Source organism: Chinchilla lanigera, unplaced genomic scaffold, assembly GCF_000276665.1.
Source record: "Chinchilla lanigera isolate Chin_1 unplaced genomic scaffold, ChiLan1.0 scaffold00025, whole genome shotgun sequence".
NCBI lineage: Eukaryota > Metazoa > Chordata > Mammalia > Rodentia > Chinchillidae > Chinchilla > Chinchilla lanigera.
In genome coordinates, this window is record NW_004955426.1 from 25,972,264 (window position 1) to 25,988,417 (window position 16,154).

Genomic DNA, 16,154 nt, shown 5'->3' on the forward strand with positions numbered 1-16,154 from the left:
CTATAGGTATATATATCTATTTTTTTAACTAAAATCCAACTCACAACCTCACACTTGCCAGGCAGGCACTGAGCCGGTGAGCTATATCCCCAGCTCCATATTTTTTTATATTTATGAGCATAACAGAAATTCTATAGCTACAAGTTCATTTTACCAAACTGCTCGCTAAAATATATCTTCATTAAATACATCTTCATTAGCATCCAGATATTTTCAGACCAATCTAGCATTTTATGAAAACTCAAGAAAATGAATGGTCTTTAAACACTTCAGTACTTTGAAATAACATGAACCAAACAGTTCATTTAATGAAGTTATTTTTAAGTGCATTTTTTATTAAGCTTATTGGTACAATTTAGATATACACAATGATCACATTCCTCATAGGGAACTTGAACCTGTACATATATATCTTAGTTCCTCTTTTTCCCATTCCCTTCCCCTCCCTTCAATCCTAGCCCTCTCCTTCTTTACAGAGCTTTGTTTCCATTTTATTGTTCTTTTCTTATTTTTTTCTTTTCCCTTCCTTCCTCCCTCCAACTCATTCCCCTTTCCTTTCAAACAATTTCTTCCTATTTCATAATACCTATTGTATATTTTGGTTCTTACTTACACTTTCAGTTTCTCACACCAGAGAGAAAACACGAGACCATACTCTCAAGTGAAATAAATCATTTACTGTAGGTATATCAGGACATTAGCATGACTTCTGTCAAAACATTCTATGTTTGACTAAATTTGTAGTATAAAATTTACAGAAATCTTTTGGAGTGATTCAATACTCAAACAAATGAAATACAAAAGCATGAATAAAAACAACGAAAAAATTGTAAGGAAAGGAAGTGTAAATTGAAGATGATATATAATTTAACAAGTCTAAAACGTAATCCCATAAAATATTCCTATTCATCCCAAAGTCACCACTTAGGAAAGCAACAATATTCTGTCTTAGAACCAAGGATTTTCAAAGTTCATGGAGAGGTGACTGGTAGGAAAAGGGAGTTCATTCTTTTTATATATCAAATATCTTTCTTTCCTGTACTTCCTTGTATTTTTAAAAGAACTTATATTGAGTATGCGACTCAACTGGCTCATGTAGGTGGGTACAGCAGGATTAGAATAAACTGTTCCATGTAGGCCTCATCCTTCTAGCTAACCAACTGAAGTAGAGAGCTCTACCAGGTTAACACGGAAGTACAACAAAGGGCATTAAACATATTAAGTTTCACGTAATGAATGTCAAACTTGACATTTCAGCCAAGTTCTCATAAATATCTTGTCTCCATATGTCAATCAGAGATGTCTCTATGCGAATGAATTCCACACAGGTGTGAGCAATAGTTGCCTGTGTACGCATGGTGTAAACACTTAAATCTGCCTGATGAAATTTCTCAGCCTGATTAGAACTGTTTGTCTGACAAGAATAGAAGCTTTATTTTTTCCTATTTATAACCACTTTTTCTTTTTATGTCTCTTGAAAACACTTCTGAGTTCCAGCGCTTTTTAAACTATATCAAGGCATTAGCAATCTAAAGATTAAAAATGAAAGAAACTTAAGAGGATAGGAATTATGTTTATCCTTCAGGCATTTCATTTTCTCTAAAGCAGGAAGTGAGATACCCAAAGTCTCTAAGACACTGATATATTAATTGGCCTGCTTGGTAGAGATTAAATATTCACAGGATCCACTGAAGTGATTAAATTGCCTGGTTAAAATCCACTGTGTTCCCACATTCTATTGTAGAGTGAAATACCAACCAATTTAATCACTTCTGCTAAGATAATTCATGAGGCATCATCAGTCTAAAGTTCTCCAAACTGGGCTAAAAAGTTACAAAAGCCAAGAGGCTCCAATCTCAGAATCACATTGTCCATTCACCTACAACTTTAGGCACTATTCTGTTTTCCAGTGCCATAAGAAAATACCTAAGGCTGTGTACCTTATAAAGAAAAATGTTTATTTTCCTCAGAGTTTTGGTAGCTGTTCCATCTATTCTGCCTCTGGGATAGCCACCTTCAGCTACATTATAAGAAGGCAAAAAAAGCAGAGAGAGAAAGAGCCATGTGTAGAAGAAGCTATGCTTGTTGCAGGGACTTTTTTTAAGTAACAATCTACTCACTAGATAACTCATTCCATCTTGTTCAGTATTAATCTCTTCCAAAAGCACTGCCTACCACAAGCTACACATCTTCCACTAAGCATTGACTAAATATTCCATTACCTCTCAATGCCACAAAAGTGGGAACCAAGCTTAGCACATGTACCTTCAAGGGACACACCATATCCAAACCAAAGCAAGACATAAAACTTTCTTGGAAACTATTATAAAATACTTTAAAAATAGAAATCACATTTTGGCTGGGCATGGTATCACATGTCTATAATTCCTGCACTCGGAGGCTGAGGCAGGAGGATCACTGTGAGTTTGAGGCTAGCCTGGGCTACATAGTGAACTCAGAGATAGCCTGAACTACACAGCGAGACCTTGTCTCAAAACAAACAGAAAAAGTATTTTGCATAGCCTTGAAAAAGATACTACCATTACTCTTAAGAAGGTTACTCTCATGTAAGACAGCAGCCTACCACCAAGCCCTGGAAGAGTGTCTGCCACCTTTATTCTGCAACCCACTGCAAATGCTCTTGCCTCAAGCCTCTGCTACACCTTCCTACAGAAGGCTCCCCCTCAGCTGAAAATCTAGCTTTCTTACTTTCTTGAGTGCTTACTCAAAAGTTGTCACACTGAAACTGTTATTAACACCATAACTGTAATTTCAACTTCTTTCCCTGGTACTTCATTTCCTTTCCCATGCTTTTCTCCCCCTACCATTTAACAATTACCTATTATACTATATATTTTATTTATTCTATATCCTGACAATCAAAATGAAAGTTCCATAATCCCAGGGATTTTTCCCAAATAGAAAAATGCCTTGCAAACTCAAATTTCTGGGTATCAGTAAATTTTCCTGAAAATACTACTGAGATGTATTACCGGATACTTATTTCAAAATAATTTCAGGTCAAGGAAGAAGGAAAGGAGATAAGGTTACAGATAGGTTAATAGTCTTTGGAGTTAGATGCTAGCTTCAGGACGATTCATTATACTCTTTTGCTTATAGTTATGTGTGTTTATAATCATCCATTATAAGCATTTAAAACAAAAATTTATAATATAATTTACCCTCTGATCTGCACCTTTCCTCACTCACTAACCAGAAATAATACATGAATGCTGGGCAAGATAGAAGATGTCTCCTTAATCATTTCTTTTAGTTAATCGCCTAATGAGAGAAGGGATAGGACAGGCACTACCAGAACAAAGAAGTCACAGTTCCCAAAGCATGGCTCTTATAAATACAACAAAAATGTCTTGGAATACTACTTTGGAAAATAATTTTCCATGTTCCCATACTTCACGACCCAGAATTTTTAAAAAACAAAGAGACTGATAAACATGATCTTCCTGATAGTGATTATATCCAGACAGGAAGCAGGCTTTAATTCTTACATTCGGTGGGTTCAGAGAAGTTCAATTTAATTTTTTGCTAAACCACACAGGCTACACATATACATGTGTACATCAAACATCATATAACAGTTTTTTATAAACAATTATGTCAAATAATTTTATTTAAAGCATGATCATGTATATGCTTATTTCAAATAGAAACTAAAATTAACTACAACGGTTGAAGGAATTTTGTATAACCTTTTCTGTCTTACAACACAAGCCATGGCACAAGCCTGACTGCACAGAGAAAACTAAAGAAGCTGGGTTATTTTAACCACAGGCAGCTTCAGTGGCTGAGTCAGATGACCTTTTCTGAGAGCATGTGCATGCTGAGATGCTGGCAGGGGACAAGTCATTACCAGTCTCTTGAGTGAAGTACTCCAAGCCTTCCTCCTAGCTGTCCTACTATAAGGTCCCTTAAACCCATGTAAAAGCAGGCTACTTTCCGGAGAAACCCAAGATGGTGGACGATGTACAGAGGAGACTAGCGAAGGGCTCATGGAGAGTGGAGAGGTTAACAAGTTCCTCCTGAGAAAGAGCCAAATGAGTTCCCTTCACATGGTTAGCAGTCCTTGTTGCTCCTCATTATACACGTATAATACAAAATCCAAGAGTTACTCTTGGCTGGTTTTGCTCTTAAACTTGTGAGATTTATCAGAGAAGACTTCACCCACTCAAAGAGAGGTAGCTCCAGAAATAACACTGTCTGGGCTAAAGAGGGAAACAACTCTGGCATGTGTGCCACTATATGCACCCACTTGTACTATTCTTCCCAAGCAACTACCCATTTCCTAAAGAGGGGGCAGATCACTACTTTGTGGAGAGGCATGCAAATGGCTGCAGGCTTTGAGAAAGATAAAAATAATATTTATATTGATTTTGATGAAAACAGACACCATTGGTCACCACTTCAGTTTTTCACAACTCATCAGTTTGTTTAGAACACATCCGGAAGGGAAAATCTTATTAAAAAGGAGTCATAGTCCCCTTTTATAGAAACCAGAAATAACTGATATCAAAGGCAGATTTGATTTTTTTTTTCCTTTTCACCTGATATAAATATATTGGTTTCTTTCTGACCCAAATCATTTATTGTAAATTAATCACTACAATTTAAAAATACATACAAGCAAAATAAAATGTAGTCAGTGGCTTGGATGTTCCTTTGTCATCCTGCTTCTAAGTCCCAAAGAAACGTGAGATGTCTAAGGATATCACCATTCGTATTTTAGATATTTATAGTTCTATCTTCCTTAAAACTCAAAGCAGAACTCAAGTCAACAGGGAGAAAGGCTGAAAAGACGCTGCACTGTGGAATGCAAGACACTGGCAAGAACACCCCAGAGACAGGCTGCAGCCTAGGCTGTGCTACCAAAAACCTGCAGTGTGTTCATCTGTAAGGAAAAGGAGATGAGCAAGAGTTCCAAACAAAAAATTCTTTGTCTACATGTGAGATCTGTCCCTGTAACAGTTCCACCTGCTTAAGATACTACAGTACTGGAGTGGACGGCCAGTCACCGTGTTTAGGGAAATACATGAAAAGCTGCATGAAATCAAGAGGCCACTGAATAGTGTAAACACTGTCCAAGAGAAGACTTAATGAATTCAACAGGGCTAAGAATCATAAGATGCTGGTTTTCTCAAAGCCAAGACAATAATCAGAATAACTAGCAAAAACAGCTGGGGAAAGAGGAACAAGCTAAACAAAAATCTCCATACCTGCATTAAAAAGGACCACACCTCTGAAGAGTCGAAACATAGTACAGACACAAAGACCAACAGCCAGCTATGCCTCGAAGACATCTCTGAGGAACAGACCTTTCCTAGGGAAGCCTTGATAAAGCTATCCACTATTAGAAATAGTAGATATGGGATACTGGTGATAAAGCTATCTCCTATTAGAAATTTATAAGCATCAACACCAAAAATTAAAGTAAAAAAATAGAAAATGATTCTATAATGTATGTATGTCTTGGTTACTTTCCCTGGTGGAGTGACCCATACCTTCATTCCTGAAAGCTCTGGGCCATTTCTCATTGTGCCTATATTAGGTTGCTGTAGTTTCCCATTGATTTTAATAACAGGGCATGGTAATACTAAGAGGGGCCCTAAAGGATCTCCTGCACTCCACATATATTCTTTCTTTCCTCTATTATGGAGTAGTAGTCCAATTTCCCCTTGATAATCTGGGTCAATTACCCCTGACAACACTGTGACTCCCTTTTCAGCTTGTTTCCTCAGAGGCATGAGGAGACCAAAATGACCAGGGGGAAATCTTAGCTTCCAGCGTGTGGAGGTTTCAGTCCATACTTGGCAGATTACAAGGCAGACTGGCACACGGCAGAGGGCTACAGCTCCTAGTGCAGAACACAGCAAAGCAACAAAACACAAAAGCCAGGAATGGGGGAGGAATGGCCTCAAGCACTCTTTTCCTCTCCCTTACACCTGCAAACTATCCACCCCAGGGCGGGTGCAGCTCTCACACCCATAATCAAAGTCTAAAAGCCTGCCCCATGGCCGCAGGAGGCTTTGGGGGGACACACAGACATAAACTGTAACAATGTACAATGATGAAATTGTTTAAAAATATATTTCTCAGACTGTATCCCTGCCAAGTGAAGCATGACCACACATACATTTATCTGGGGGCTTATAATGATTTTATTCTAAAACCAAAGGAATTTGATAAACTGGTCCCTGTTCAGATTTACAGAGAAACATCCCAGTGAGGTTCCCATTTTCAGAAAGTGCTACTACACCGAATATTTTCATGTATTTAAATTATATATTTAAATAGGACCCCTCCATATTCAAAACAAAACACTGTCATTGTTTATCTTCCAGAAAACAAAAACACTGTCACACTTTTTCTTGAACTAATATATAACATCAAGGTAAAAAAAATTAACAGTGGAAAGTTAGAAATAACCTCTCCTCTTACCTCTACCACGGTGGTTTCTGCAGCTTTGCACATCGGCAAATTGAAATTCCTTGCACTTTTCCTATTAGATACGAGGGAAATAAGGAAGAAGAGAAAGAAAAACAAAAATAAGCACCTTCTGACTTTAAAATGTTATAGACTCGAAGAATTTCTATTAGCACAGAATCTATAAATCTTTTTAAAAAGAGTGCATCATGATTTTCATTAATAAAGTCTGTAACTATTTTATAAAATTACAAAGTATTATGGCCACTTCATTCAATTTATATAGTTTTTCTAAAGGGGTTGAATGAAAGAGAAGCAATCTTTTATATTGGACATATGAAAAATACACAAAAAGTAAAATGAACGTCCACTCTATTTGTAACAAGTTTTCCTTAATTTTGCAACAAAGATACTACTTTCTTTTGATAATTAAAGATTTCACTAAACAATCTGTCATTAAAGTATTAAAAAAGGAAAAGTAGTGAGTACTTTATATGAGAAAGTATAGTAATTACATTCTCTATTAAAAAGCAGCCTATTGCTGAAATTAACTGGAACCTTTACTGGTAATCTGTGAGTCATCTATAGAGATCATTCTGGAGAACCATTTTCTGATGAAATTTTCAAAGTACAACACCCACATCAGACCCTGATGTGTAAAAATTTCAAGAAGGTATTGTATCATTTTTACTGGTGATTTTTCATTTCCAAATTCTTTAATTAAGACACTTCCCTTAAAAAATAAAATAAACCATAAAAATTAAAATGTATCTTTCTTTCTGGGAAAATAAACCATAAAAATTAAAATGTATCTTTCTTTCCGGGAATATATGCCAATTGAAGAATATCTTTCATAGAAGGAAATCAACCACTGCTACATTTTACTAGCTCCTTGAGGCCACTGCTGTTTCTTTTGCTCAGATTCAAAGGTAAGGACAAAAGCATCCCTGTGAAAAGAGTGCTATGAACTTTTACCAGTTGCAGGTTGGCTTTCACCTGGTGTCCAGGCATCAAAATCTGCTAAAGCAAAGTAACCAAAGAAAAAGGGGTCCAAGGCACTCTCATTTTAACAGCAGCCGAGATAGACCTCTGTACTGGGTCCTTCCACTATGAAGGAAGTCAGCATTTTAAGAATGTAGGTCACTTAATCTTGGATGGTGAAAACTGTCATTATACACCAAAGCTCAATGATCCCAACATAAAGTCAGAGCCTACAACAGCCTTTGTGCAGTCCTTAAATACCAGGGCCAGCCAATGAAGCAGATTCATTCATTTAAATAATTTAAATTTAATAATTTAAAGAATAATTTTCATCAAATGATAACTTACTTCATTTCCATTTGCTATTATACAATTTCACTAATCGTCTCTAAAAAGTAACTAGACTGCAAACATTATACCACTGCATCAAATAACACAGATATGACATAAAATGTCTCCTATAATGGTCAAAAGTAGTTATGCTTTTCAAAATTGGCTGAATCTAAGAAACTGGACTATTACTATCATATAAGTTCTTCAGAAAAATGAAATGGAGTGCCGCTGAGAATTTAACTGTGATTAAAACAAAACTACATTTGCTAAGGATAAAATAGTATTAACTAAAAATAGCAAATAACAATATTATCAGAAAGAAAATGACTTCTAGACCCTAATTGGTATGGTCTTCAAAGATGATACACCTATGTTTTTATTGTTTTTGGGTTTTTTTTGGGGGGGGGGTTGGTTTTTTGAGACAGAATACTGCTAAATTCATTAAGTAGTTGACTTGAACTTGCAGTGATCCTCCTGCCACAGCCTCCTGAGTGTTGGAATTACAAGCATCTACCACCATGTCTGGCTTTTATTATTTATTGATTGATTGATTTAGGTAAGGTGACAAATATTTTGAAAAACTCTAATGTATGCAGTCAAAAACTACAAAATTTTCAAAACACAACTACATAATGTATAAATCTAAGACACTAAATATGGAGGATTTAGTATACTTAGAGTAATCAAAAGATGTTAAAAATCTACTAAGCCTGTGGCTATCCAGATAATGTGAATGAAAATTAAACATTATTAAGGATAAGCAACTTTTCAGATAGAACCTTTATAAGCATATCCTGGGAGACAGCAGCAGGCTAGATAAAACCTGACCTAAATTCTTATTAGCAGTATCTTTCCAGAATATCAAAGTAAACTTGACATTTTAAGATAATGTATACAAACAACAATATCAAAATCAGAAGTGGGGACTGCTGTCCTTTTTGTAAGAAATCAGCTGGTGCTGACACAGACAAATACCTAGGGAAAAATATTGCACGATTATGTGCAAGAGTGCCCAGACCCAAATATTTAACAAGTACAACGTGATTATCAACCCACCAGCACACACTGCCTCAAGTATATCATACAGCAGGCTCCACATTTTTCTTAGGCTTGTTCATAGATAATTTATGGTTTCTGTTGCCAGTATATACACACACAACATACACATGGTTGTGTATGACTGTAAGCTCTTTTTAGTGAGTATTTAAATATTACATTCACTATGATACCTTTTTCACAATCGTAACTTAGGAAATACAGACCTGGGTGCTATTACATTAACACAGTAATACTTTTTAAAAACTACTGCAATACCTAAAAATCACATTTCCTGCTTGGTCTGCTTTCCAGGCTTTCACCAAAGCAAAATCCCCTGTAATTGCTTCTTCCAGAATAAACTGCTGGCCATTAAACTCCCTCACCTGCAGGAAACAAAGAGAGCATGGTCAGGCTTTTGCACAGGTCTGCTTGACTGTACTATGTGCTGGCACAGAGGCAGACAGTAGGGATACAAGCTAACAAGGAAAGGTTTATCAAAGGGGCGGAATCTCGACAGAGGATTCTTGAGTAACACTAGGCAACAAAGACTGTGAAAGGACAGTCTTACGTACAGAGTCGGGGACAGAATGCGAAAAGGCACACTGATGACAGAAAGTTTGATGCATCTGAAGAACTAAGTTCTATGGGCCTGAGGGGTAGACTATGCTAATATTTTACTGTTTATGTGTATAGGTAGCATATGTAATATGAAAAAGTCCCTCTTTCTTTCTACCCCAGAAAAAACCCTATATAAGTTACATGAAATGGCCTACGTACTGTTTTTTGAACATAAAATAGTTGAAAAATTCATTCACCTTTACTCCTCAATCTGTAATCTATAATCACCCACAGGATTTTAATCAAGATCTATAGCACCAGTAAATTACTTTTGAGAGAGCTAATAGACCATATATTCCCACCAGTGAGCATAATATTTGCCTCCTTTTACTGAACTATTCATTTACCTCTTAAAATAGTTTTTTATTCTCTTCATAAAAGCTCTGCGTATTTTCCTTAGGCTTATTCAGATACTTCATGATTTCTGTTGCTATTATGAATGTTACATTTCATTTTATTATATTTCTTCTGTGATTGCTGATTTAATGAAATGCTACTGACTTTTGTTTATGTTTACTGCTTTTTACAAATTTTGGGGGAGGAGATCATAAAGCACAACTCTGGCTTTTTCTTCTTGGGGATTTATCTCTGGAAATTAAAACAAATGAGTGTGGGAAAAACAGCTTTTAGCTTCCAATCCCTGCCCAGAACGGAGCCCTGCGAAGGCAGAACTTCAATCTCATTCCTACGGCACCCCCTAGTGGAATATCAGACTGAGAGCATTTTAGAAAAGGCTTCAAGAGAAAGTTTGAGTATATTTATTTCTTTGTAAACTATGGTGTAAAACAGAAATTCTTTCTTAAAGGAAAGCTTCTTTAAAGATATTATTCCAGTTTCCTGCTATAAAATGAACCTGGTGTATGATACATAAATGCAGATCTCATTAATATGATATTCATAAACTATCAATATATCATTATTTTTAAATGATTTACATACTTCAAAAACCTTTATTATTACCAATTATGATATTTTGCATACCTAGAAAATGGAAGTAAGTATTTGCAAAACACAGGGCAAAATCAAGCAATTAGCTTTTCTTTCATATCCCAATTATATACTTTCTTGATGTCTACACAAGCTTTCCCTGTATATTAGTGAGTCTAATACTTAGAGAGAGAGAACTAGTTTTATGGAACTAGCTGTTGTATTCACTTGAAAGATTTGTGCATTTCAGTCTTCTTCAACTTTAGGTTCTTTCTTGAATCTACTCTAATGAGATTTTCATCCCCTCTGTTCTAGTAAAACCACTCCTTAGGTTGCCAATGACCTCCATTTCTGCAAATCCACTGGTCAGTTCTTGTACTACCCAGCCTCTTCACACTTTTTGGACTAGTGGATCCCCACCTCTTTTCTATAATGTTCCTTGACTTTCAAATCATCAGACTCCTCCAGGCTTTCTCTTCACAACTAGTCATTCTCATATCTTTACTGTCTTCCTTCTCTTCCCAATCTATCTGGCAAAGAAGTGCTCTCTATCTACATGCAGGCCCAGGTCACCCATCTAGTTCTAAGGGTTTAAATGTCATATGCTGATCCTCCAAAGTTCCTATCCCAGCTCTAAACTCTCACCTACTTAGAGCTCCCCATGTATCTCCTCTTGGGTCTTCTGGACATCTCAAATGTACCACATCTCTGACGAACAGAGCCTTTTGATTATTCTATGCTTTGTGTATCTAAATGAGCATCATATTTGTTTTTTTTTTTTAGATCCTACAAGCAATCTATCAGAAAATGACATCCCCCGCATGGTGCTGGATTTATAGACACATACAGAATGCAAGTTATAGGGACATGGAACCTTCCACCCAGATTTCAGAAGAAGTCTTGGGAGGCCAGGCAGGGTGCTCCTGATAGGATAGTGTGCAAAGCTGTGAGAGTGAAGTCAAAGATGCAGTGAAGACCTCAAGAAAGTTAGAGATGCCAGGAACAAGAAACATATATTAAGGAAAAGTACGGGGGGTAGTAAGAGAACCACAAATTACCCTGGGTACTGGACATGGAACTACAGGATTTAGTATTTGCCCTGCTGGGTTTCTTTCTTGCTTTGATCTGATTCCTTCCTATCCCCCCATTTCTGTCTTTGGAAAACAGAATGTTTACCCTGTGCCATTTGTATGTTGGAAAGGTTTAACTTTCTTTTTGATTCTTACAAAAGCTCTCAATTAAGGGATTGCCTTCAGACGCAGAGGAGACTCTGGACTTGGACTTTTAAGCAATGCCAGAGTTGTTAGGACTTTGACAACTCTTAGAGATAGCCTAAATGCATTTTGCATAATGAGAAGGACATGAATCTTGGGGATCAGGAGCAAACTGTTATGGCACAGATCTGAAATATCCCTCAAATATCTCAAGTGTTTGGAAGGTGACTGACTCATGTGTGCCCTATGGTTGACTTCCTGTTAGGAGGTAGGGCTAGTTGGAGATGGGTCACTGTGGGCAGCTTCTCCCATCTCTCTCTGCTTCCTGGATGCCATGGGTTGAGCACCCTTTCCTTTGGCATGCCCTTTTGCCCTACTGCTTCTGCCTTGGAACCAGCCAAACATGGACTGAACCATGAGCCAAAACAAACCTCTCCCGCTTTAAATTCCTCAGCCAGAAGAAACTGAATAGTACACCCCAGCTACCCACTGGAACACCACCTTCCTGGCCATTGATTGCTCTTTGCCCTTGACTTTCTTGCTGTTTCTCCACAGCACTCCCACTGTACATACTATGTATTTGTTCAATCACCATCAGTTCTTCCACTAGCAGGTGGACTGAGTCTATAGAGACCATCCATTTTTCCAGTGCTTCAACTATTGCCTAGTAAAGTGAAAGACCTTAGTAAACACCACTCTCTCAACTACGGAATTTACTCACTTCCTTTTCCAACCATAATCAAGGGCAATAAAAAGCTAAGAATAATTGTAAATACTTTATCATGTTCCTGGGGGATTAGGACAAAATTACAAAACAACTGGTTTCCTGCACCTAGCTTCAGGCATAAATGTACCCAGAAAAGATTCTAGTGTATTCATATTTTCCCAGGGTGAGCTAATGCTACCATTTCTAATAAGGTATCTAAATGTTTACCCAATTTTTCAGGGCACTTTTATTTTATATTTCTAAGATTCATTTTCATAATTAGACTCCTTTATGAAAAAACTTTTTAAATCTAATTAGGCATTAAAGGAAAAAGGAAGACTGTATATAAATCAATATAGGTCACTCAGCAGAAAAGCAAAGCTCCAGATGGAGGACACAGCTGGGGATAACACTGGAGTGAGAAGCATTTTCAATGACCCCTTACCTTCCCCAGAACATGGCAGAGCCAGTACCCCCAGAGGCACAAAACTTACAGTGTAAGAAAGTCCTTCCTTTACTATATTCACTTTCTCAAAGTATAAGCTCAGTATTTTTGCAATCCCTAAAACAGTTAATTCTTTTCAGCCATTTGGACAAGAATGGAAAAGTACTAAAAATTAGTAATGAAATACTGACCTACGTAATTTTTAAAATTACCTCAAATCTGAGTATCTCAAATATCTATATCTAGCGGTCTCCCCTATGTACTATGTGTGCAAAGTTGCTGGAGATGGGGGAAAATGGGAAGATGGGATGCAGAAAAGAAAAAGTAAAAAGGACCAATATGCTGTATATGCATATACCAATATCTCACAAACACATAATAAATAAATACATAAATAAATAAATAAATAGGGCTGGAGATGCACCACAGTGAATATATTCATTATGTATCACAAACATAATAAATTAATTAATAAGGCTGGAAATGTAGCGCAGGGGTAGAGTGCCCCTGGCGTCAATCCCCAGTACAGCAAAAAAAAAAAAAAATTTAATTTCTTGGAATAGAGATTTAAAAATGGAGTAAACTACATCTCTAGAGTCAATCTTTTAATTAAAATAGAAAATGCTTCATTCAAAAACCAAAGTGCCCCATCCCTCTCAGTATTTTAAGTAAATCTAATTACTCAAGGAAAAGCTTGTTCAAGATACAAAATATAAAGTTGATAATACGAAACCTCTATTTCATTTACAATTATAACTATAACCTGCTTTTCCAGATTTCAAACTTATGTTTTCCTTTGCTTTTCTTCTTCAGTCCTATAAGGATCGTGAGCCTGAGCATGAAAGTTTAATTCCCTATGAATCAAACAACTTCTCTATTTTCTATATACACATCATCTTATGTGTTACAATCTTTCATAAAATCTTCTGTGTTAAAATCTTCCATAAAATCAGTTAACTAATCTTTACTAGTACATTATATGTGAAAAATAGCTTCTTTTCTTTTTATGTATTCTAGCTTTTCTATGTGATTTTAATTAATAGCAGATAATATTCAACTTTAGCTACAAGCTTCATGCAACATATTTAAAGAAATGAATGCTTCTTTTCACCAAGGTGATTGTACCCAGTGAATCCACCCAGTGTCCCGTGCAGACAATACCCTAGCATTACTCAGGTGGAAGTATGTCTTACCTCTCTTGGCTTACTGGCAATGGCAATGCTGCCATCCTTGTTGTATTTGATGGGTGCTCCTCCTTCTTGCACCAGGGTCCCATACCCTGTGCTGGTGTAAAATGCAGGAACTCCAGCCCCACCTGCACGAATCCTCTCTGCAAGCGTGCCCTACAAACAAGCAACCAGCACTCCATAAAAATCCGCCAACTACACACTTGTCTGGGGACACGAAAGTATTTATAGACATGGTTCCTCTCACTCTCTAGATACTTGTAATTCTAAGAAGTACCCAGCACCAGAGATTGGTGTACATATTTCCCTAACACTATATGCTGGAATATCAATTTTGAAGAGTTTTCTGTGTCTCTACACAACAGCCACTCCATTCTTAATCCACATTCAAAATCCAATTGGTTGTTTGTCTAGTCATGATTTCAGGTTCCAGGCTTCCCAATGGCTTCTTGATATCTCAAATTTCAAATCTGAATTATGTCACTTTAGTTATATAAATTTTTAAAACATCATCAAATTCTGTGTTTTACTGTATGCCATATGAAGGTATTGTCTAAATCTTTTCATCATTAATAATAATTCAATAATCAAAGAGCTCAACTATATCTTAGAACTTATTTTGAACCATTTTTATAAATATTTTATCTACTAAATTAGCTAGCTAAACAAAAAAGTAAGCAAAAAGTATATGGCATATGAGCAGATTGGTTTTATGAGACAAGATTACTTCACATTTTACAAAGCTGCAAGTGAAGTTTCTTTGTTTCTCCCTGTGATCATCCTCTTCCCCAGGGACAACACTGCCCTCTTCTAGTGACTTAAAACCTTTGGACCCAAAGTCTCTCCCACCTCCAGCTGACTATCCCTCAAGGCTTCCCTGGAACATGAACTCTGGCCTTGAACCTGTCCTGACACGGTCCCTGACACTGAAACCTACTGCCAAGGTTTTGCTATATAATGTCCTACTACATAACGGGCTAATCAGTAGTAAGAATTCATGTAAGTATTAAAAACAGTCCATTCATATTGGCCTAACCTACATTAACTGGGCCTTTTAAATATTTAACTCAAAGAACAGACTAACCGTGGGAAGCTCAGACACTGAATCATTCAAGTACGTAAGTGGAATCTTCTGTCATAGGAGGGACTTACAGAGTCGCTGGAAACCATCCAGAATGCTAGTTCTCTGTTCTTTCTGATGCAAAGATGACTCTACTTTGTGTCGCATTTTAAATTAACAATCAAAGACTAAATCATTGAAACAACCATGATAACACCTTCTACTATAAAATATTTTTTTGTGAACCCCTCCAAATATTCTGTTCCTTCTCTCTATCCAACTGGGCAATAGTCTGAAAGTAGAACATTTCTGCAGATTCTCTGCACATATCACCAAGCACCCAGCCTCACCCCCAAAGAAGCTGTAATCTCTACAACTTCATCAGCACATCTCCCTTGGGCTCTTAACTGAAGAAGAAACTGACAGAGCCACTGGTTATCTGAGACTAAGTGCAGGAAAGAGTAATCAGTTTGTTTTAGCTTGATGGAAAAAAAAGAAAAATTAAAAAATTCCTCTCCTGTATCACCCTTTGATAAAATGGGGAATAATGCAAAATACACAAAGGGTAACTGAAAGATTAATTTTCAGTGGTTCCACAATGTATAAGATAATCTATCTCGATCTATAATGTGAAAAAAATATACATTATGGATTGAACTGCATCACTTTTAAATTTTAATGCCCCAACCCTCAATGTGACTGTACTTGGGAGACAGGAGCTACAAGGAGATAATTAAGACTAAAGAAAATCATAAATATGGTGCCCTGATCTGATAGAATCAGCAGCCTTATAAGAAGAAATACTAGAGAGCTCACTCACACACTTGCCCTCTCCCCTATCTCTCGGCCATGTGAAAACACAGAAGGAAATCAGCTACTGCAAGCCAGGAAGACAGCCCTTATCAGGAACTAATCTGCCTGTCACCCTGATCTTGAACTATGAGAAAAAAAACCTTCTGGTATTCAAGCCAACCAATCTATGATATTTACACCAGCCTAAGCAGACTAGAAAAGCTTATCTTTATTGACAAAATTGAAAGAGAAAATTAAGTCAGTGTCAAACCTAGTGTAGTGATAAGCAGTGACAATTCTATAGGGTGCCCAGGTCTAAATGCAATACTGTGAAGCCTCAGAAAGGACTGTGTCCCTAAATCAAACATACATGTGCAAGCACCGCATTGTTTCACTAGTGTAAAACTTGAAAGAG

The 16,154-nt window shown here is 36.8% G+C and overlaps 1 protein-coding gene across 1 annotated transcript in view; it reads right to left on the bottom strand.

Annotated features, from left to right (window-relative positions):
- Positions 1-16,154, bottom strand: part of Oxct1 (3-oxoacid CoA transferase 1) — a gene marked incomplete at its 5' end in the record, with an annotated part of 112,670 nt that overhangs the window by 86,746 nt on the left and 9,770 nt on the right. Inside the window, 3 exon segments of the mRNA XM_013514992.1 lie at positions 6,454-6,514; positions 9,067-9,173; positions 13,894-14,043. Of these exon segments, the coding sequence (XP_013370446.1) occupies positions 6,454-6,514; positions 9,067-9,173; positions 13,894-14,043 (318 nt within the window).